Source organism: Mauremys mutica, chromosome 9 (genome assembly GCF_020497125.1).
Source record: "Mauremys mutica isolate MM-2020 ecotype Southern chromosome 9, ASM2049712v1, whole genome shotgun sequence".
In the NCBI taxonomy this organism is placed as follows: domain Eukaryota; kingdom Metazoa; phylum Chordata; order Testudines; family Geoemydidae; genus Mauremys; species Mauremys mutica.
Window position 1 is genome coordinate 55878610 of NC_059080.1, and position 24415 is coordinate 55903024.

General features: G+C 46.0%; 1 protein-coding gene across 3 annotated transcripts in view; it reads left to right on the forward strand.

Moving 5' to 3' along the window:
- The window catches only part of PPP2R3A (protein phosphatase 2 regulatory subunit B''alpha), a 142591-nt gene that overhangs the window by 100505 nt on the left and 17671 nt on the right, over nucleotides 1-24415 (forward strand). For all 3 annotated transcript variants that reach the window (XM_045031142.1, XM_045031143.1, XM_045031141.1), the window contains 5 exons: nucleotides 2546-2632; nucleotides 12168-12324; nucleotides 16846-16894; nucleotides 17552-17641; nucleotides 20098-20273. In XM_045031142.1, coding sequence (XP_044887077.1) covers nucleotides 2546-2632; nucleotides 12168-12324; nucleotides 16846-16894; nucleotides 17552-17641; nucleotides 20098-20273 — 559 coding nt within the window. The remainder of the gene's footprint in view (nucleotides 1-2545; nucleotides 2633-12167; nucleotides 12325-16845; nucleotides 16895-17551; nucleotides 17642-20097; nucleotides 20274-24415) is intronic.

Below are 24415 nucleotides of genomic sequence, written 5' to 3' on the forward strand. Positions count from 1 at the left end.
GTGAGTGCCTGTCGGGGGGGCGGGGGGTGGATAGGGGTCGGAGCAGTCAGGGGACGGGGGGTTGGGAGGTCCTGGGAATGATTAGGGATGGGGGGTCTCTGGAGGGGGCGGTCAGGGAACAAGGAACATGGTGGGCAAAGCAAGTTTGATATAACGCGGTCTCACCTATAACGTGGTGAGATTTTTTTGTCTCCCAAGGACTGCGTTATATTGGGGTAGAGGTGTACCATTTAGGTGGAGTGAATGTGCCTAAGTGAACTTTAGCCCTTTCCTGACCAGAATGGGGGTTTACCCCATCACACTCCTCTTTCACTACAATTTCTCCAACATTTCTCCCTATTCAGTCTCTCTTTCTCTCTCTTAACCTCACTGGTGTGAGATACCGTTGAAGCAGCATCTTAAATAAACTTTTTTTTATCATGCTACAGATTGAGGTTGCTGGTCCTCTTTTCCAGATTAAATCCCATTTCTCTAAGGTCATTTGTGTATCCAACTCCTTTCCCATTGTGTCATATATGGACCTTTTTCTATTTTTAGGAAAGTTGTTTGCAAAGATTGATATAAATTAACTATTTTTTTGTTTTTGTTTCCTGATTGCCCAGATTCCATCACTCCTCCTAAAGTTAGCTTAAAACAGCTTTTCCAAAAAGTTAAGAAACATAATGTCTAACTTGAAGGTATTGGTACATAGGAGGGTGGACCAATTAAAGCTAGTTTTTTATTTCCAAATAAGTGAAAAAAGTTTCTTCACTGAGGAGCTGGCCACCCATATGTATTCCATGGCTCCCCCAATCTTTAAACCTCTTCGGTTTGTGATTTGGGTTAAAAATCTGGATTCTCTGCAAAGTAAAACATCTTATTTTATCTCTAGTTCTAGCCCAAACCCATAGAGTAGCCTTTGCTGAAGGATGTGTATTTGTTTCTGGAGGGCATTATTTTTTATTATGCCATGGTAACCTAGCACCATTGACACTGCCATCATTTTCTTGTTCAGTAAAGACTCAGTGTTTGGCTGGGTTAGAGAGCCCCCCATCTACTATTGGTTTAATCTGTTTATCTTGGTAGGACCAGAGAATACTTGGAACAGCTGGTCCATCCTGTTCAATAGGTTTGTACACAATAGTAATCTTCTATAACTTCTAGGAACAGACTTATTAGTTGTCTTTCTTTGCTCTTGTTTCTACTGTTAAGCTTGGCCTTGTCCTGTTAATCACATTTTGGCATTTAAGCTCATCACCATGTGAAGTTTTAATAAAATGGCTATTTCATGCTGAAGGGAGTGAGACTAGGATGGGTGTTTACATGACCTCAGCATCATGCTATCTAGGTACTACCTCTTGTTTGCGCTCACTTAACAGGTATTTCTGTCCTCCTCCGTATCATTCATCCTCCAGATTACTAGAGGTCACAGTGGGGACTGAATGACATAAACACATGACCAATCGCCTGTGCGACATCCAGCCAGATAATCTGTCTCTGCTATGTCCATTGTTAACGTATGATATGTGTACCCAGAATAATGCTTTTCACTTGGGCATCCCTGTTTGCTGCGCATCAGCAGTTTATTATCAAAAGGCCTGTTGGGAGCTTGCTTCTGACGATGAGCTTGGAGAGGTTGGGTGGTTGTTAAAAGGCCAGAAGAGAGGGTTCAGGAAAAAAAATATTTCAGTGTGTGGTTCCCATCTAGTATGGGTTGTAGTTGTTTGATGATACCCCCTATGAGTTCCGGTGTGGGGTGGTAGGTGACGAATAGGGGTGCATGGTCAGAGGGGATTTATTTCTGTATTAAAGCAGGTTCTCTGAATAAGTGTCCCTGTTTGAAGGTTGTTTTGAGTATATTAAGGTGTACATCCCAGACTTTCTCCTTGGAGCATATTCTGTGGTATCTGAGTACCTGGCTGTAGATAACAGATTTTTTGGTGTGTTTGGGGTGGTTACTAGATCTATGAAGGTACATGCAATGATCTGTGGGTTTCTTGTATGTAGTTGTCCGAAGGTTTCCATTGTTGAAGCTGATTGTGGTGTCCATAAAATTGATGCTAGTGTCAGAGTGTTCCCGAGAGAGTTGAATGGACAAGGGGTGATTGTGGAAGTTGTGGTGGTGATCTATGAGGAAGTTTAAGTCGTCTCTCCAGAAGATGAAAATATCATCAATGTATCTCAGGTATATCATTGGTTTCTTGGTGCATTTGTCCAGAAATTCTTTTTCAAGGTGGCCCACGAAGAAGATGGCATTTTGGGGAGCCATCCTAGTATCCTAGTATCCAGTAACAAAACAGTATCCAAGGCTGTTCCCATGGTTTGGACAAAGTGTTTGTTGTTGAATGTAAAATTGTTATGGGTGAGGATGAAGTGGATGAGTTTGGTGATGCGTTTGGGGTGGATATCTGAGGGTTGTCCATTGTCATGTAAATCAAAATTGTAAATTAAAATTTTCTTTTAATCATTTAAACCAAATGAATAAGTTCACTTCAGATTTACAAACTGGTGTAATTTAGGCAGTGCATGTCTTTAAGATAACTATTAATTTATTTGCTTTTTGTAGGTTATACAGAGAATATTCTACATGGTCAATAGATCCTGGTCTGGTAAAATCACCCTAACGGAGATGAGGAAAAGCAACTTTTTGCAAGTATGTAATTTTCTTGGCTTAATATAAGAAGAGTACATATTCTAAAATATTTGTGTTTCTATAGCCTCTCCAGAGACTCCAGTTCTGAAGAGAGACTGCAGGAGGTTAGTGAGGGCCTAGCCCAGGGTAGGTCCCTATAGCACATTCACTAATGCTGCATTGAGGACAAAGATTTAGATCTTGCATCTTTCTGAAAGGATGAGCCTAGTTCTTTCTATACCCCACACAGCAAAGTACTAGGTTGAAAACTAGTTAAGGCAGCTCAGGTGCACCTATCACCAACACAACCATGCTAACCCCACTCTGCCTTTACCTTCTTCAGTGAGGGAGGCTGTATTCAGGGGTTATAAATTGTTCCTGGGAACCCGTTTATTCGTTTGTCGAGTAATATCCCTTTGAGTGCTCTACTTCCGGTGTGCATGGCCTCCATGCACCTTTGGGAGCAGTGCCTGTTCAGTTCACATATGTGCCCTAGCTAAACTCCTGTCCTAAGGTTATATAAGGCAGTGTCAGATGAACCACGTTCAGTTCCTTTTCAACTGCACTTGGCCTGAGACCAAGCACGACTTGCAGTGCCTTAGTTTAATTTTAGCTCTTTTGTAAATATTTAGCGTTGTTGCAGTTTAATAGTTAAACAGTTATTATAGTATTTTGTAACTGATACATAGTTGGGGGTTCTTTATTGTGACTGCCTCATTCCCCACCCCTCTTCTGAGGGGACTTCTTGCTGTAGAAGTTCTGTTTGTTTATTTTCTCAGGATATGCCAAGATCTGTTGGGTTTAATCCCTGCATAACTTGCCAGTGCTATCCCTATTAATGATGGCATCCTAGTTGCCTTCAGGACACCCGCATCCTTTCCAGGTGTACAGTCTGTGTTGACTTTGAGAGTAGGTCAAGAAAGAACAGGGAGATTGAACTCAGACTACTCCACATGGAGTGCTCCTTGCAGGCTTCGTCAGACCCAGGCTATGACATCTCCCTGTGCACTGGGCTTCTGATATGCAGAGTGTGCCATCGACTTCAGCTACTGCCATTCGCTCATCCAGGAGGACTTCTCACAAGGTACCTCTAAACCTTTGAAAAAGAGAAACACTGAGCCCTCTCCTCAGTGATCGTGTTGATCTGTGAGCAGCCGATAGGGAGCAGTTCTCTAGGGCCTCCAGTTACACTCTGAAGGAGCATCTGAGAAGAAAACCTTCCATTCCTTCAGACCCTCCACTTCAGTCCTTGCCTCAGGTGGAATCCTCTGAGGAGAAAGGGAGAAGAGGGTTGATTAAGAAGCTTAGGTCTCAGACCAACAGCTCTTTCTCCTCACCTGAGGAGGCTATCATGCCTCTTCTGTGTATGCAGATGAGTTCAAGCTATTCCAGGAACTCATTAAAAGAATTGCTGATTCCCTCTAAATCCTTTGGAAGAGATCCATGAGACCTAGCAGAAACTAATAGACATTTTCCATACTGCTTCCTCCATTGCCTAAAACAATTTGCTACTATATCCCCACAAGGGCAAATAAGAAGTATTATGTTCCTGCTAAGTGTTCTGAGTACATGTTCATGCACCCAGCCCCAAACTCACTAGTGGTGCTGTGAACAAGGGGAACAGGCAACACCCCTTTAGATCCATTTCACATGACAATGATCAGCGACAATTACATTTGTTCAGTGGCAAAAGTTATTCATCTACATCCATCTGTTACAATTTAGAGTTACCAATTCATGAAACATAATTACACCAATTTTGGGAAGTGAAATGCCTTTATTGACCAGCTACCTTAAGAACAGTGAGAGCAAACACAGAGGTACAATTTCTAGCTAGGACATCATTGCAAGCCTCCCTGGTGCAGCTGACACGATGGCTCACTCTATATATACAGTGATTGTTATGCACCGTGCATTTTGATTGTAATCATCAGCGATCCTGAGAGAGGTCCAGAGCACCACTAAAAATCTCCCATTATATCATTTGAAGCTGTTCACCAAGTCAGCTGACAAGTGCTTGCATTCTTTGAACGATTCAAGAGCTACCCTCTCCTCTGTCAGTATGTACATCATGTAAATAAAAAAAAATTCAGAAGGTCACAGCTTTAATGATGAGGTGGACTGTAAAGAAATTAGAAGTTATGGAATGGATGAAACCGAGTCTGTTTGGGCCAAAATCACTTTACGGAAGAAAGCTAGTGCTTGGGGTGTGGGATCCAATTTGGATATGGATAGAAACCTCTTTAATGTTTTTAATTAAATAAATACTACTGGAGATTGTGTGATTACAGGAGACTTTAACTTCCCAGATATAGATTGGAGGACAAGTGCAGCCAATAATAGTAGGGCGTAGATTTTCCTGCATGTGATAACTGACAGATTTCTTCATCAAATAGTTGCTGAACCAACAAGAGGTGATGTCATTTTAGATTTGGTATTGGTGAGTATTGGGGACCTCATAGAAGAACTGATTGTAAGGGACAACCTTGGTTCAAGTGATTGTGAGCTAATTCAGTTTAAACTAAATGGCAGGCTAAACAAAAAAGATCTGTGAGTAGGGTCCTTGATTTCAAAAGAGCTAACTATAAAAAATTAAGGGAATAAGTTAGGAAAGTGGACTGGACTGAACAGCTCAAGGCTGTGAATGTGGAGGAGGCTTGGAATTACTTTAAGTCAAAGTTGCAGAAACTATCTGAAGCCTACATCCCAAGCAAGGGGAAAAATTCATAGGGAAGGGTTGCAGACCAAGCTGGATGAACAAACATCTCAGGTGATTAAGAGAAAGCAGAAAGCCTACAAGGAATGGAAGATGGGAGGCATCAGCAAGGAAAATTATGTCTTGGAGGTCAGAAAGTGTAAGGATAAAGTGAGAACTGCCAAAAGCCACGCAGAATTGGACCTTCCAAAGGGAATTAAAACCAATAATAAAAGGTTCTATAGCCATATAAATGAAAACAAGGAAAGAAGTGGGACTGCTAAGCACTGAGGATGGGGTAGAGATTAAAGACAATCTAGGCATGGCCCAACACTTAAACAAATACTTTGCCTTAATTCTTAATAAGACTAATGAAGAGCTTAGGGGTAGTAGCAGGGTGGCTAATGAGAATGAGGCTATGGAGGTAGAAATTGCCACATCTGAGGTGGAAGTCAAACTCAAACAGCCTAATGGGATGAAATAAGTGGTCCCAGATAATTTCCGTCCAAGAATATTAAAGGAATTGGCACATGAAATTGCAAGCCCAATAGCAAGGATTTTTAATTAATCTGTAAATTCAGGGGTCATATCTTATGACTGGAGAATTGCTAATAAAGTTCCTGTTTTTAAGAAAAGGAAAAAAAGTGATCAGAGAAACTACAGGCCTGTTAGTTTGACCTCAGTTGTATACAAGGTCTTGGAACAAATTTTGAACGAGAAAGTAGTTAAGGACAGAAGGGTTAATGATAATTGGGATAAAATACAACATGGTTTTACAAAAGGTAGATTGTGCCAGACCAACTAATCGCCTTCTTTGAGATTTTTTAGACAAAGGAAATGCAGTAAATTTAATCTACCTGGATTTCAGTAAGGCATTTGATACAGTTCCACATGGAAATGATTAGTTAAATTGGAGAAGATGGGGATTAATATGAGATTTGAAAGGTGGATAAGGAACTGGTTAAAGGGGAGACTACAATGGGTCATACTGAAAGGTGAACTGTCAGGTTGGAGGGAAGTTACTAGTTGAGTTGCTCAGGGATCGGTCTTGGGACCAATCTTATTTAACTTTTTTGTTGTTGGTTTTTTTTTTTTTTACTGATCTTGGCACAAAAAATGGGAGTGTGCTAATAAAATTTGTGGATGACACAAAGTTGGGAAATATTACCAATACGGAGCAGGACTGGAGTATCATACAAGAAGATCTGGACAACCTTGTAAACTGAAGTAATAGAAATAGGATGAAGTTTAATAGTGCAAAGTGCAAGGTCATACATTTAGGGACTAACAACAAGAATTTTTGCTATAATCTGGGGACCTATCAGTTGGAAGTGACAGAGGAGGAGAAAGACCTGAGTGTATTGATTGATCACATGATGAGTATGAGCCACCAATATGATCCAGCTGTGAAAAAAGCCAGTGCAGTCCTAGGATATGGTATGATAAGACTGCCTACAATGGCAGGTAGCCGATCTGCAATTGCTAGCAGCAAATATCACCAGTGGCCAGAGATGGGACACTAGATTGGGAAGACTCTGAGGTGTTTGGCTGGTGAGTCTTGCCCACATGCTCAGGGTCTAACTGATCGCAATATTTGGGATTGGGAAGGAACTTTCCCCTGGGTCAGATTGGCAGAGACCCAGGGGTGGGAGAGGTTCACCTTCCTCTGCTGCATGGGGAATGTTCCACTTGCAGGTTTAAACTAGTGTAAATGGTGGATTCTCTGTAACTTTGAAGTCTTTAAATCATGATTTGAGGACTTCAATAACTCACTCAGTGGTTCGGGGTCTATCACAGAAGTGAGGTTCTGTGGCCCGCAATTTGCAGAAGGTCAGACCAGATGATCATGATGGTTTCTTCTCATCTTAAAATCTATGAATCTATGAGTACAGAGGTCTCACCCTGTTCAGTTCCTGGTTTACCATTGATTATCAGAACCACCTAAGAAAAATACTAGGTTTCAAAAGAGAAGAGCTTAACCTCTGCCATGACAGCATCACAGCCTTGCTTAGCAGGCAAGCATCCATTTTAATGCCTTGGTCATAGGTTGGGAACCACCCTATCCCTCAGATCTATGGCTGTGGTGTTCTAACCTCCCCATTCCCAACCCTTTGGGAATCGTCTCTCCCATTTTCAAAGATCTTGGGAACAGATGGTGTTGGAATTTGTAACCTCGGGCTACTCCCATCAATTTAATCTCCATTCCTACTCCCTTTCTCTATCCCTTTTCAGGGACCCATCTCATAAATGTCTTCTGAGACAAGAAGTTCAATCCCTTCTTCACATAGGAGCCATTCAAGCCAGCAGAGGAAAGGAGTTCTACTCCAAGTACTCTCTAGTTCCCAAAAAGAAGGATGGGTGGAGACCAATCTTAGGTCTCAGAGTTTTGAAGAACTTCATCCAGGGACAGAAACTCAGGATGGTGAGACTGGCAGCAATAAAACCATCTATAGATCTAGAGGACTGATTTGCAGCCCTCAGCTTCCAGCGTGTATACTTTCTTACTGTGATACACCTGGCTCACAAGCAATTCTTGCAATTCATGATCGGTCAGCATCACTTTCAATATTGAGTGCTCCCCTTCAGACTCTCTGCCACCCCCAGGGTTTTTATGAAGGTTGAGGCAGTGGTGGCAGCACAGTCATAATGGTCGTTTTCCCCCATCTCAGCAGGTGGCTCCTCAAGGGCCCCTCTTACAGCCAAGTTCACTCTGCAGTCACAAAGACCATAGCCCATTTGATGTTCTGGGACTTCAGCTCAACAGAGAAATGTCCACTTTGGCACCAATTTAATGAACAGCATATATAGGAGCCACCTTGGACACCACGATATCCAGAGATTACCTACTTGTAGACAGATTTATCACACTGACAAGCCTCATTTCTCAGGTTCAAATGAACCCAGAGACAATGGCCAGGATTTGTTTACAAGGCTTGGGTTATGGCTGCCTGCACCTTTCTACACTACATGCCAGGTTATATCTTTGCTGCTACCATTTACACTCCCAACAAACACAGTCTGGGCAAGTTAGTGTCAGCTTCTTGAGACTTTCTGAACTTACTCAATTGGTGGAAAGACCTTAACAAGGTGTGTACAGGAATCCCCTTCACTCTGCAACCATAGAAACAGACACATCTCTAGTAGGGTGGGGAGCTTATATTCAAAGTCAGACCATTTGAGGCAAATGGGCTGCTCAAGAATCGATTCTCCACATCAGCCTGCTGGAGCTCAGAGTGGTCCGAATGAGTGCAAACGCTTCTTACCTATGATCAAAGGCCAATCCATCAGAGTCAGGATGTATAGCAGGGCCAGCATGTCCTACATATATAACCAGGGAGGAGTGAGGTCTCCCTCCCTTTGTGCAGAAGCACTGAAGCTGTGAAACTGGTGCCTATTCCATCAGATCTTCATCTCAGCCACATACTTACCAGGCCCCTAGAACACCTTAGCCCAGGGGTTGGCAACCTTTCAGAAGCGGTGTGCCGAGTCTTCATTTGTTCACTCTAATTTAAGGTTTCGCGTGCCAGTAATACATTTTAACGTTTTTAGAAGGTCTCTTTCTATAAGTGTATAATATATAACTAAATGATTGTTGTATGTAAAGTAAATAAGGTTTTTTAAATGTTTAAGGAGCTTCATTTAAAATTTAATTAAAATGTAGAGCCCCCCGATCGGTGGCCAGGACCTGGGCAATGTGAGTGCCTCTGAAAACCAGCTCGCGTGCCGCCTTTGGCACCCATGCCATAGGTTGCCTACCCCTGCCTTAGCCTGAGCAGGCACTTCTGCCAGGATCATGAGTGGGAGATCAGCGATTCTCAAGGGGATATTCCTTCACTGGAGGGCTCTGGAAATAGATGTCTTTACTACTGCCACCAACAGAAAATGCTGGAAATTCTGCTTAAGAGTGGGTCTGGGTTGTCATTCTCTGGGACATGCCTTCCTCATTTTTTGATGGAGAAGAAATCCATCCTCTATGCCTATCCCCTGATGCTATTACTCCTCAGAGGCCTAAACAAAATCAATCAGGCCAAAGCGAGAGTCATTCTAATTGCACAGGCTTGGTCATGACAAATATGATTCTCATATTTGGTTCGCCCCTCCTCTTGTCCTGCACTATGGTTACCACTAGTACCAGACCTACTGATCCAGGACTCAAGGAAGGTTCTTCACCCCAACCTTGGAGCACTGCATCTCAAGGCTTGACTGCTAGCTGTCTCTCAGGTAGACATGGACTGTTTGAAAGAGGCGCAAGAGGTGTTACTGCACGTAGAAAAGCATCCATGAGGAAAACATACCAACAGAAATGGAAGAGATTCCACCACTGGTGTACCCAACAGGGTCTGTCCCATATTGATTCTCCCCAGCTCACATTCTGGTTTACCTTTTAGTCATGAAGAACTGTCTCTGAGTTCTGTTAAAGTCCATTTAGCAGCTATCACAGCATCCATTTCCCTGTTTAGGGGGTTTCGGTATTTGCTCACCCCACCACATCTCAATTTATTAAACGTTTAATGAATCTCTTCCCACATATCAGGCAATCTGTCCCGGGATGGGACCTGAATCTCATCCTCAATTAGCTGATGAAGCCATCCTCCTTTGAGCTACTGGCTAAATGTTTCTTGCTTCTCTTGTCCATGCAGACTGCATTGTAGCAGTTAGAGGGATCAGCAAGTTAGGGGTTCTAATGGCTGAACCCCCCTTTACCATTTTTATAGGGAGAAAGTATCTCTCTGATCACATCTTTGCTTTTTGCCCAAGGTAACCTCAGACTTTCAAATCAATCAGGACATTAAATTTCCATTTTTTACTCTAAACCTCACCAGACTTGAGAAGAAGCCTCCCTTCTCACCTTGGTTGTCGGGAGAGTGTTGGTTTTCTACTTGGACAGGACTAAATCCCCTAGGGCCCTCCCCCAAATTGTTTGTCTGTTTTGCACACAAAGTTAAAGGGGCCCCTATCCCAACCCAAAGACTCTCCAAGTGGCTTTCTGGTTGCATGCCCTCTTCCTGTGAGGCCGCTAATATTCAGCTTCCTCCTTGTGTTATAGCCCAGTCTACAAATGTAGCTCTGTTGAAGAGTGTTCCCAATGCAGAAATCTTCAAAGCTGCTGTGTGTGTTTCAGTTCACACCTTTTTGAAACATTTCACACTAGTGCACACTGGTAGAGCAAACACTGCTTTTGGTACTGCTGTTCTTCGAACAGTCTGAGACCGGGGTCCGAAGCACCCACTTCCTGTAGCAGGAAGTCACCTGAAATGGCACACCCATAGGCTCACTACTCGAAGAAGAAGGAGAGGTTACTTACCCCATACAGTATAGGAACTAGAGTTCCTCCATTAACCACCCTCCTTCTCCTCTGCTTTGGAGTTTTTGCCTTTGCGGCAGAGAAGGAACTGAAGGCAGTTTGTCTGACATGGCCTGTGTACCCTCAGTTTTAGGCACAAGGTTAGCTAGGACACATGTGTGGACTAAACAGGCACTGCTTCCAAATTTCTGGCTGAAGACACATGGGGCACATGCACACCTGAAGTGGAGCCCCATAGGGACAAACATCCTGAAGAACTCCAGTGACTGTACAAGATTCTATGCATCCGAAGAAGTGAGCTGCAGCTCACGAAAGCTCATGCTAAAATAAATTTGTTAGTCTTTAAGGTGCCACAAGTACTCCTGTTCTTTTTGTACAAGGTAAGTAACTTTTCCTTCCATGCACATGGTGTCCATGGTGCTGGGCAGCAGGGAAGGGGCAGGATGAATTACACTTAGGTGGGGCACAATCAAATGTGTAACTGTTCAAAAGACTCCTCAGAAGTCTGGGAGGCATCGAATGACTGAGGGAGAGGGATGTCGGGATTGCACGGACTAGGAGGCCGTGGCAGGAGAGAGACTGCTCCCAGCTTTTAGAGTCCTTTGTCTAAGTAGCGTGCAACTCAGTTGGGTTCCTCTGAATAAAGGGAATAACTCTGGATTTCTGAAATGTCCTGTGTGCTGATCTGTGTGCATTTGACTCTCAAGCTGAGGAGGCCTCCAAGGCCAACCTGTCCAACTGTGGCAAGAAACTGTCTAGAAACACTAACCCCTGACTCCCCCAGATTCTCAGACTCCATCTTAGAGAATCTAAAACTCTTAAGCACCAAGAGATATGGGGGTGACAAGAAGGAGGGAGAAAAGCAATCCCTAGACCCCCTGGCCTTTTCATTTTCTTTAAGACCATACTTTATCAGACTGAAGTGACCATCTTGCCTCTTGCTGGCACTGAAACCAGGGATGGGAAGCTAGGGAGATAAATTGGTAAAGCCCTGGTGTGATCCCAACATGCAAATGTTGAGAGGTGCTGAGACTACAAAGCCTTGAGACGTTGCTCCAGGGCCCATTGTTTTCTGGCAAAGGATGTGCCCCAGTTCCTTCTGAGATTTGAAGACTCATGGTGCTAATGTCACTGAGTGTCTCAGGCTGATAGAAGGCAGTGAATGCAGACATTGGGGCCAATTCCAGATAGCTGTTTGGTGCTCCCTCTGCCCCGCCCTGCTTGTGTTCATTATTCCTGAACACTCACATGAAAGTGGTGGTGTTTACAGGACTCTCTGGGGATGAGCATTTTTTTATGCAGACATCCATACTCACATGCCAGGAGATCCGTTTCTGAACAAGGATGTCTGTCATTCACTGTTCTTGCTTATTCCCCGGTAAATGATTAGTGTATTTGCATATCAGCTGGCAAATGGAAAAGAGTTACATTTCAGAGGTGGATTATTTCACAATGTGTAATTCACCCTCTGTGCCAGCGCCCTGGTACCCAGGCAATTGCTGGCATCTCCCTATCTAGTCTAGAATTAACTTCCCATCCAACTCATGCCATTTCAGACTCTTGCCCTCTTGGAGGAAGAGGATGACATAAACCAAATCACAGACTACTTCTCCTATGAGCACTTCTATGTCATCTACTGTAAATTCTGGGAGCTGGACACTGACCATGACCTCTACATTAGCCAGAAGGATCTGGCTAGATACAATGATCAAGGTGAGTTGATCCCCTAGGCTGGGACATGTGCTGAGGAAGGTGGTAACAGAAACCTGTAAAAGTTGTGGGAAAAGGTAAGCCTTGCCTTCCTGGGAAGTTATATTTTAAATGGCGAATTTGGTGCCACAGCGATGTAACTGGGGCCGTGCTGGACTTCACTTGGTGCTAATTGACAGAGCCATTTTTAGGGCTGGGGGAAGGGGAACTGCAATAGACAATAAGGGCTTCTACGTAGTGGGGTCTGTAATGATGCTAAATCCCCTGGCCTCTGGCCACAGGTGGACAATGCAGTTCAGCAGAGGAGGTACAGCTTAGAAAACAGCAAGAGGGACAAGCAGCTGGCTCTGTACTTTGCTGTGGAGCGAGAGGCAAGAGACTGAAGTGATAGTTGAGAGTGGGGAGTTGGAAATGGCCCTGAAGAAGCTTTGTACCTAGGAGCAGGATCTCAAGAACACATGGAGGTCCCTGAGGTGAGGGCAACTTAGCCATGTCCCAGCTGCAGGGGTGGGAGCGGTTGGTGTGGGAGCTGCTACATTTTCTTATGCAAGCTCAGGATCCCAGTCTCCTTGGTGGCCCTCCATAAACCCAACAACAGCACCAGCTGCAACCCACACATCTTCCATGTATCCAGTGGGAGCACAAAGCACGGGGGCAGTGTTCTGGACAAAGCAAAAGGTGCCCCGTCTTGCCTCTCTGCTTGTGGAAACAACACCAGCTTACAATTAGACCCAATGGAAAGGCACCATCATTACTTAACTTCAGGCTGGACACAAGATTCAGGAGCCAAGCACTCAGTCTAGGGGTGGGAGGAGGGTTCTCCCACAGCGATGTGGAGTCAGGAGTAGGCCTTAGTTCCCATGCTGAAGGCATCTCCCAATGGGAGGCTGTGTAGCCTGTGGCCCCAGCAGAAGGAGCCAGTTTAAATATCTATGTACATAAACCATCGCCTCCAAATCCTGCTCAACCCTTTCTTTACCTTGCTGCACATTCACATTTTAAATGCATTTAATCCTCAGCTTTTGCCCCTTCCAGTAGTGCACTAGCCTCCCACTTCCCTTATTCATTCACCCAGTGACCTTTAGCCTCACTCCTCGGATCCACTTCCTGAGCTCTCTCCAGTGCTAGCCCAGGTGCCTGCCTGAGGTCCAGGCCTGTTCTGGGAAGGTGCACTGAGGCACGTTCTCTCTTGGCTGGAAGAGGGGAAAGGCTGTTATGGGCCTTGTGGCTCCAGAGGGGAATCCCATCTGGTTTTGTGACAGAGGGACCTTGTCGGGCCTGCACTTCCCCTTCTCCACTAATACAGCTTCTCAGTGTATAAGGCTGTGAAGCCTGTGATTTAACCAGGACTGGTGGGAGCACTCCCTGCCTCCCCTGACTCCTTAATTAAGAACATAAGAATGGCCATACTGGGTCAGACCAAAGGTCCATCTTGCCCAATATCCTGTCTTCTGACAGTGGCCAATGCCAGGTGCCCCAGAGGGAATGAACAGAACAGTAATCGTCAAGCGGCTAGGGACACCATCCCTGCCCATCCTGGTTAATAGCCATTGATGGACTATACTCCATGAACTTATCTAGTTATTTTTTGAACCCTGTTATAGTCTTGGCCTTCACGACATCCTCTGGCAAGGAGTTCCACAAGTTGACTGTGTTACGTGAAAAAATATTTTCTTTTGTTTGTTTTAAACCTGCTGCCTATTAATTTTATTTGGTGACACCTAGTTCTTGTGTTATGAGAAGGAGTAAATAACACTTTCTTATTTACTTTCTCCACATCAGTCATTATTTTATAGACCTCTATCATATCTCCCCTTAGTCATCTCTTTTCCATGCTGAAAAGTCCCAGTCTTACCTAATTATTTTTGTTGCCCTTTTCAGAACCTTTTCCAATATATCTTTTTTGAGATGGGGCGACCATATCTACATGCAGTATCCAAGATGTGGGCATACCATGGATTTATATAGAAGCAATATGATACTTTCTGTTCATTACCTATCCCTTTTTTAATGATTCCCAACATTTTGTTCACTTTTTTGTCTGCAGTTGCATGTTGAGTGGATGTTTTCAGAGAACCATCCACAATGACTCCAAGATCTTTCTTGAGTGGTAACAGCTAATTTAGATCACATCATACTATATGTATAGTTGGGATTATGTTTTCCAATGTGCATTATTTTGCATTTATCAACATTGAATTTCATCTGCCATTTTGTTGCCCAGTCACCCAGTTTTGTGAGATCCTTTTGTAGGTCTTCACAGCCTGGTTGGGACTTAACTATCTTGAGCAGTATCATCTGCAAATTTTGCCACCTCACTGTTTACCCCTTTTTCCAGATCATATATGAATATGTTGAATAGGACTGGTCCCAGTACACCCTGGGGGACACCACTATTTATCTCTCTCCATTCTGAAAACTGACCATTTATTCCTACCCTTTGTTTCCTATCTTTTAACCAGTTACTGATCCATGAGAGGACCTTCCCTCTTAGCCCATGATAGCATACTTTGCTTAAGAGCCTTTGGTGAGGCACCTTGTCAAAGGTTTTCTGAAAATCTAATTACACTATATATATGTGTTTGGGGAGGCTGGGGCAAGTTCCGGAAGCTTCCTAGATTTGTGGGGTGGGGGGCACCAGGGCCTGGACCATGGCCCCTGCTCCCTGCTCCACCCTAAGGCCCCACCGCAGCTCAGCCTCCTACCTGCGAGGCCTGATCCACGCTCCACCCCCGCTTCCCCAGAGGCCCTGCTCCCACTCGGCCTCTCCACTTACTGAGGCTTTGCCCCCCACCCACTCTGCCTCTTTCTGTCCCCACTTTGCCTCTTCCCCCGAGGCCCCCCTGCCTGCCACTCCCATCTCTCCACCCCTCTCCCAAGCTCCCCTCACCTCTCACTCCTTTCTGCCCCCTCCTGCCATAAAGGTGAGCGATTGCGGGGGAGAGGGCAGATAGGAGCAAGCGGCGGGCAAGGAGGCCTCAGAGGAAGAGGTGGAGCAGGGGTGGGGGTGACGCGCCAAAGGCGATGGGCCAGTGTGCCTCCAAAGGGAGGTGCGCCACGTCCAGCATTTCTTAGCCTCCCCAAAGCACTTATACCAGCTGCTCATAGGCTGTAGCCTGCACTCCTCTCTGCAACCGGCCTACTTTTCAGGCCCTGCCAGCTTTGGCACTAGCCAAGAGCAGCTCTTGAACTCGGGATGCCTAAGTAATGCTAGTCCTTCAGCAGTCTTCTGCATGGGGTGAAGCCACCCTGCGTGAATAAAGGATACTGCCGCCCCGAATGGACCGTGCTGGCATACTGTGAGAGCTGTAGGTGAGGGCCAGTTATTTAGGCAAGTACTTCACTATGTGCTAGAAAGTGTTCTGCAGTAACAACTTGTCTACTTTACCCTCTGGATTGACAGGCAGCAATTGATCCAGTGGGGGTTGATTTATCGTGTCTAGTCTAGATGCAATAAATCGACCACTGAGTGCTCTCCTGTTGACTCCAGTACTCCACCAGGGTGAGAGGCACAGACAGAGTCGATGGGAGAGTGTCAGCCGTCGCCTTACCGCAGTGAAGACACTGCAGTAAGTAGATCTAAGTACGTTGACTTCAGCTACATTATTCACCTAGCTGATGTTGCATAATTTAGATCAATTCCACCCTCTCTAGTGTAGACCAGGCCTGAGTGTTGTAAAAAATAATCACAGTAACCTGGTAAATCCTGACAGCCACTACTGTTAAATTGTGGCAGGATGGTGGGGAGAGACAGACAGTCCCTGGCAGGGCTGTGCGTGCAGCTCGGTGACCTTTTTTTCAGCAAATAATGAATTTGACGAAAGAAAAAATGTAGTTTCAGGTGACCCAATCCTTTTTGCAAATTTATGTCTAGTTCACTGAATTGGTTCATTGAACTAACAAAAATAGATGTGTTTTTAGAAATGGCGCAACTGCATAGTGTGTTTTGACCCAGCTCAGACTTTTTGATTCACTGAAAATTTCCACCCAAAATGAAATATTTTTTCAATTATTCAACATTGCCAGCAAACCAAAAACACCAGTGTTCACCCAGCTCTTGTTATGGAGGTGCAGGGTTTCAATGTTCCACCATAGAGGTAAAGACGCTGAGTTTCTTTTGTTGAGATAAATGTGCTGAGCTACCCTTCATGCTCTCGTGCCACAAGTGCTCATCCCACTCTGGCACAAGTCCCAGTAGTGCGAATAGCACTAATGGGGCATGTTTCCAAAGTCTTATACCTAGATAATCTGGAGCTGCCACATTCTAGCGGGAGAGTAGTTGTGTTGCCAGGCTAGGCACAGGAAGCGACAGAGAGTGAGAGAGACTTGGATGGTTAATTGCTACTGTTTGCAAGGCTATTAAAGTTTGGGCTGTACTAAAATGGCCACGCAGGCCGTGTTCGTTGCCCGTCCTTTTAGCTGTGGGATAATGACTTCATACAGATTGACCACACCCACAGAGGTCCGATAGCCCATGAGGCTAACAGTGCCTGTGTATTGATGCTTCATTTTCTTCATTTCCAGCTTTATCAACCAGGATTATTGAGAGGATATTCAGTGGAGCAGTGGTGAGGTAAGGTATAGCACCCTGGCTGGAGAATTAAATGGAGAAATGGAAGGAAGCAAAAACTAGAACAGGAATCCTGTCAGCCTTAGGCAGAAATGCAAGGTATCCTCATACATTCCCTGTCCCATTGAGAGGGCAAGGGGCTAGCGTATCCGTCACAGGATAGGGCCAGTCTGAAAAGGAAGAGAGGGACCAGAGGGTGATTTTAAAAATAAATAAAACCCTGTCAAATTAGCACAGTTCCCAAATGCATCGCTGTGGGCCACAGGAGAGGGGACAGGTGCGTACACTTCATGTATGTGTGTGTCTCCTAGTCCTACAGCAGTGTCAGTGTCAGGCAGCTGGAGGGCACAATTACAAAAGCTCCTTTAAAATAAAAGCTCCTAACTGTTTTGGGGGGAAATACTTCAAAAGCAACTTTGTCTTTGCAGTGACAGTAGGACTGCGAATGCAGTAGCTGCTCTCAGGAGCACTTCTCACCCCTGAGCAAGTTCAGGTGTGGGAGGGGCCGACCAATAGTAACACACTCCTACTGGCCTAAAAGAACAAGCATGGGTGTTTTCCAGGTGTATGAAAATTCCCAACTCGCTCCCCGGACGGTGTTCTGACTGCTTTTGGCTGTGTGTTCATGTTATAATTTAGAAGGTGTTTTGGGTCTTTCAGAGGCAACGAAGCGCAGAAAGAGGGACAGCTGAGCTATGCAGATTTTGTGTGGCTCCTCATTGCTGAAGAAGACAAAAGGAGCCCCACAAGGTAGGACTTCTAGGAAGGGTGTGGAGAGAGACATGCAGAAAGCTCCTGGGATTACAGGAGACTGGGACCTGCTCGTTAGTGCAAAGGCCTGTGAACCAGGATGAGCCTGGCTTGCAGTGGGAGGTAAGACATTGACTTGCTGGATCACCCTGCACAGATAACTTGCCTTCGCTAGTGGAAAACTGGGTAAAAACAGACTTTGCTTTTAAAGTGACCTTTTCTCTTGCCCCTGGATTTTATCGGTGGTCACAAAACTTCCCACCACACCCCACTCTGTCCCTTGCCCCATGTTTGCCTAAGGATACATGCAAGGAGCAGGGCTGAGGAGGTGGGAGAAGCTTCCATTTGTTTGCTCCATGCCATCATCACCACTAGCAGGCAGGCCCTGCTGCTGGCCTCAGCACGACTTATGCCTGGACAGAGGACAGGACCCCTGACTGCCCCATGTCCCAGCACCCCTCCAAGGGTAAGAGGCCGCTAGCTGAGCCGTAACAGCAGTGGATGCTCCCAACTGCCTACTGAAGGTGCCGCCCTCTCCCCCTCCCAGCAAGGTTTAGGCTGAAGTGGCTGTGGCTTCACCACCAGCTGCTAAATTCAGTGCCTCCTGTTTCACTTTCCTCAGCAGGGCCCTTCCTCACCTTGCCTGCATAGAGGACTATGTGCAAACGCTGCCAGCGGGCATGAGGCCTCTGGCCATCATGGAGCTCCCAAGGTGCAGGGAGGCAGGCAGAGCTCTCTCTGGCATGGAGGCTGCTGCGCAGGAGTGGGTGAAGGACCTGGGCACCAGCAAACCATTTTGCTTCCCCACATGACTGTCCAGCCCCTGCATGCCTATATCACCCCAGAAAAGCTCCTCTCACTTGAGCCCTCGCCTGATGTCATATAAGGATCGCAGCTTGCGCTGGATGCCAGCTTTCTTCTGCCGCCAGGTCAGCATCCAGCTGGTGGCAGCAGTGCCTGGCAGGAGGCCACTTTGCCCTCCCAGAGGGCTGCCAACCACAATCCATCCCTCTGGCTGTGAAGTGAGTGAGCTTGAGGGCTTTAGCAACCAGTGCTTTCCAGACACCCTTGTCCAATAATGCATCTGCCTGTTTTGCAGGATTGAGTGCCGCTCCTGTTCTTGCCACACCCTGGGGAAGAGGAGGTGGCAGGAAAGCACAGACCGAGAATGGGGCATAGCTCCATCCCTGAGTGTTATACAAACATTGTCAATGTGGTATTAAAGAGCTGCACTAATCTAAGCAACATGTGTTGCTGTCTCAGTAATTTTCCCTGAGCAGAGGACCCTGACTTTTGGGGTTCTGATGTGTGCTGATTTTTTAGGGATGCTGCTTATCAGAGAGGTGTTTCCTGCACCGATTTGTACACTCTTAGTATAGGTCAGTGACTTGGGTGAGTGGGAAGGAGGTGGTAACAAAGAGGGAGACTCAGTAGGATGCTGCTAGAGCAGAACAGTTCTCCTGACTGCCACCACTCCACTGCCCTCCTGCCAGATACTTGCCTAGTACTGACTCCGTTATAGAAACAATGAGGGTATGGGACATGCCTTTCAGAACTGGGATTACATATTGTGGTGAATGGCTGTGGGGAGCATGACAAAAATTGCAATCCAGGGGTCCACTGATTCCATGCACTTGGTAGATGTGTGAACTAGCAGGTGTGGGAGAATACTACACAGCCTATCCTTGCATTCCCCTCTGAGGTGACCTGCCACTCACACAGAATCACTGAGTTGTTTAGGACAGTGACTGGCGAGGGGGAGTAAAAACTGGAGTCCCATCAGTCCTGCCCCTGGCTTGTCCATAGCTAAAGCCACAGTAGTTATTTGAGAGCTTTGTCTTTTGCATAAAAGAGCACAGGGAACTATTTTAAAAATCCCAGGCCTACTTTTGCTCCTGCCAGGGGTTTCCCAGGGATAGTCAATAGCCCATGTGTAGGGATCACTGCAGGCAATTAGCCTGTTTGGACAACCCCACCAGGGAGCAGTGCCCATACCCCAGGACACAGCAAACACAGAATACTGGGCCTTTGCTGGGAAACATAGGCCCAAGTACCTTCATTAATATCAGTCACTGTGCTTCCCCTCCATTGTGCAGACACCAAACCTACTGTAGTGCTCAGGGAAGAAGCAGCAGGATCTGCCTCTAGCTGACTTATACAGAGAGGTTACTTTAATTGGTGCTTGGTTAGTGCTGCCCAAACCCCTAGAAGCTGCTCCAGCCCCTCCCCATCATCAGCACTGAAGGTCAGTTTTAGAATAGGGAAATGCCTACCCCTGAGTAATTGAGGGTATTGTCAGACTCTGCTTTTACTCTGCAATTCTAGCTGTCAGTCATGGTGAATGTGGTACAGGACAGAGGACCTTGCACTGCTCCGATCTCTGGTGGCTAAGATAATATTGCTGGTTTCTGCAATGCTGCCAACATGAAAAGACTAATTCTCTTCTTCTTCCTTAGTATCGAATACTGGTTCCGCTGCCTGGATTTGGACGGAGATGGCGTACTGTCTATGTATGAACTGGAGTATTTTTATGAGGAACAATGTGAGAGGATGGAAGCGATGGGCATCGAGCCATTGCCATTCCATGACTTACTGTGCCAAATGCTCGACCTGGTGAAGCCAGATGGTGATGGTAAGAGCTGCTGTAAACCCCAGCCTGTTGGAGGTGTTTAGTGAGGTCAAGTTCCCACCTATGCTCACTCTGTTTTTATTTTAAGAGTTAATTTGGGTTCACTCCCCACTATGCCTACGTGGCCCATGTCCGTGCTAAGTGGTTGGACATGGGGGAGGAGAAGGTTGCTTGCACATCCCTGCACAAGCGGTAACAATCAAGCTGCAAGGAGTAAGGGGTTTATGACTAATTCTTGCTAGATTAACAGGGCTACTTTTTAAATTTTATAATTTATAACAAGGAGGATATGGGCTACAGCCTGCTCATGTCATGCCATGTATCATAGATTAGGGCAAACACATAATAGAGAGAGAAAAAAAACTAACAGAAATTCTCCTCTGACACTGCTGAGAGAAGTATGACAGCCCATTAACCCCGCAATGAAATAGTCTATTAGGGAGGAGTGGCAGAAAGGCAATGCTGACATTTCATAAGCTCTGTACCAAATGAGTCAGGCCTGGTGGTCGAGTGTCTAAAGCTCTATAAAGCCAGGTTCTGGGCAGGACCTGTGCGCCTGGCTCTACAGAGAGGGGGATCGCCCCAGCCAGGCTGGACGGCACCTGTGGAGCCATTCTTGGCTACTATGTAGCACCAATGCCACCCCCCGCCCCAGGCTATTCTGCACTGTCCTCACCCACACAAAGGGCCTGTGCAGAGCTGAGCTATGAGCTCTGCAGATGGTGCACACTGCCTGGACAGTCCCACTCTGTCACCACTCAGACATGGCACTGCATGGGGCTCTACCTCATCCTTTTCTTCATTGGCAGTGGAAGGGCCTCTGCTAACCTCGGCCTTTTTGCCCATAGCCTCCCTTCTGCAGGTTGTGCCCAAAACCCTGGGCTTCAAACCCTTCCAGACCTTCCATAGGTCTTTCCCCCTCAGCAAAGAGCATTCCAGCTGCCTCTACTGCCTCAGAGAGTTCCATGTCCCATCAAACTGTACGGTTTGCTCCAGCTTAAAGAGCAGATCAAAGAAGCTGAAGGAGGACAGAGTTAAGCTGCTCTTTATGGAGTGTTCCCTGAGACCATGGGATCTGATTCCCCCCATACGTAGGCCTCAGCCTCTCAGTGTTCCAGAGACAACTTCAGTTCCAGCAAGCAAAGACCCAGGGACAACTTCTGAAGCCTCCAAACATTCGAAGCAGAAGAGATCTCAGTTTCCCGATAACCAGTCTAAACGCAAGGAAATTCACCCCAGAGACCAGGGACTAAGGAGACCTCACATCCCCCTCCAGGTACTGCTGAGGCTTCTGCTTCTTCTGGCTCCATCAGAAAGGTGTACCAAGCACTCCACATACCGAGAAGTCTCTTGGCAAGCAACCCCACTCAGCTCTGGCTTCTGTATCTTCAGAGCCCTCCAAACATGGGGACTCCTCAAAGAAAGCACTGGCCCCAACTTTGGCATCCTCTGAGGGAAATAGCCATAAGGAGCATGTGGACCACATATCCATGTGGTCTCTGGTACCAATTGACTCACCTTACCTCAAGGACTACTGCCCTGGATCACCGGTTCAATCCCCTTTCATCTCACAAAGACCTCTGTGTGATAGAGGAGCATGAATCCCCTCTACTAAGAGGTATGGGGAGGATGTCACTGTCAATATTGATCTATCCGCCTGTACAACCTACCAGTCAGTATCAGTGCATCCCACAAAAGCTCGGCCACTGGTACTGACTCGGATACCAGCCCCTACTCAGATGCCGGTACTGACATCCCTAGCCTGTCTATTGGACAGAGGGGTTGTTACATCTTCAGAATATGACATCTCCATCCAAGATTCAGCCACCTTCTCTTTCCAGCCTCCCTCCCTGGCAGTGTATCCTGGTGATGATGTTCTGGAAACTAGCCCTGCCAACCTTCGCAGAAGCATGCTAAGAGTCCTGCTCCCTTTCCATACCCTGACCACAATGGGTTTTCTGGAATCCTGGGGCCCTCTCTGGTTCTATAGCGTACCCATCAGCAGGAGCAGCCTTCAGTACCCAGGGAGCCCCTTCACTATGGAGCATCCCAAACATCCTCAAGGAGACTTCGAGGAGGACCAGTAGCTAAGAGCAGAGGAGGAAGCATCTCCTTCCAACAAATAATCCTCATAATCTCTGTATGAAGCAGTTATGCCCCCTCCACCATCCCATGTGGATTATTTTAGATTGTTCTAGGACCTGATGAAGAGGGTGGCCAAGACTCTACAGATTGCTCTGAAAGAGATACAAGAGCCCTAACACACTGTGGCAGATATCCTCCGCACCACATCTCAAGGCAAACTATTGCTGCCTATTCATGACACCCTCTTGTCTGCCAGATTTTATGGCCTGGTGACACCTGTCACCATCCCATCCAGGTGCAAGAGGGCTGACAAAAAATACTATGCTCCAGCCAAGGGCTCTGAATATCCTTTCTTCTCACCCTACCACCCATTTCCTGTGGTTGACGTGTGGTCAATGAAAGGAGCAGATACCACCAGGCAAGATCAGCTCCTCGTGATAAAGAGCTCAAATGCATTGATCTTCTGGGCAGCAAGAGCTATTTCTTAGCTGTGGTACAGTTCAGTGTCACCAACTATCACGCCTTGTTGGGAAAGTACTGTTACAGCAATTACACTAAATTTGCACAATTTATTGACTATCTGCCACAGGACCAGAAGGACCAATTTCAAGCCCCCATCTCTGAGGGACAAACAAGAGAATGAAGGGATTTTCTCTCTCCATACACACAGACTATCTAAAATGTGTATCAGGATGCATCTTAGCATGTTACAAGGCTTCTGGAATGCACTCTCATCCTAGGGTGCTGGCCCATTCCACCAGAGTTAAATCCATTTCAGTAGCACTGCTTAAAAACATACCCATTACAGACATTTGCAAAGCTGCCACTTGGTCATCTGTGCACACTTTTTCCATGTTATTCATATCTCCAGCTAAAATACAGCCTTAGGTGAGGCTGTTCTCTGAACTCATCTCCGCAGCACCCTTCTCCGTAATCAAGGTACTGCTTGGGAGTCACCTAACGTGGAGCCCCCCATAGGGGCAAAAACATAAAGAAGAGGAGGTAACTAACTTTGTACAGTAACTGGAGTTCTTCAAGATTTGTCCTTCTCTGGGTACTCCACTACTCACCTTCTTTCTCCTCCACCTCAGAGTACTTTGTATGTCATTGTTGAGAAGGAACTTGTATGGCAGCAGGTCTGCCCCACCCTATAGACTGTTGGTCTGGACCTGCAGACACAGCTTAAGAAAAGTTTCCAATCAAAGGCAAACTGGTGCGCAGCCACCTAATATGGAGGACCCATAGGGACAAAAACATCTCAAACAATTCCAGTTACTGTACGAGGTGAGTAACCTCTCCTTTTCCTTAGCCTAGCTAAAATGTCTCACAAATTGCCTTTGTGCAAAACCTCTCTGGGAGGGATGGAAAAGTCAACCATGAGATCAACAGAAGCAGTTTAACCCATTTGCTAAGCCCTGTAGGTGGTGAACTGGCATTCACTAGCTTCCTACCCATCTCCATTAACCCATTAGCAAATGGGTTAACTTGCTTTTGCTGACCTCATGGATGACTTGAGCTACTGTAGGCAAAAACACACTCCCAAGAGAAAGTTTAGGCACAGCACTACAATCCAAGACCTGATGTAAATTTTTGAGTTCATAGGTTTTACGGCTTGAAGGGAACATTATGACCATCAAATCTGACCTTCTGCATTGCATGGGCTATGGCATGTCACCAGGCTCCTGGACTCTAGCTCAGCTGGATGTTCTCTCTTTTAGAAAGAGACATTTAATCTTCATTTAAAGATTTCAAGTGATGGCGAATTCCCCCCCTACCCCCCCACACACATCCAATTAAATAATGGATTAGCTGGTGGTTGTAATATATATTTCAAATATTATTTAGATTCAGTCTTGCTTAACGGGGGTGGGAGGGGAGGAGGAGGGAGGGTGAATTAAAATGGTCTGTTGTAGGTTAAGATGAGGATCAAAGTATAGCCGGTATTGTAAGGTTCACTGCAAAACTCTGCACCTTCAAATCACATTTACAGTTGAAGTAACTTCTGTTCAGATTTCCCTCAGCGGCTTATCCTGCAATGGAGGGATCTGGCTGAGGTAACC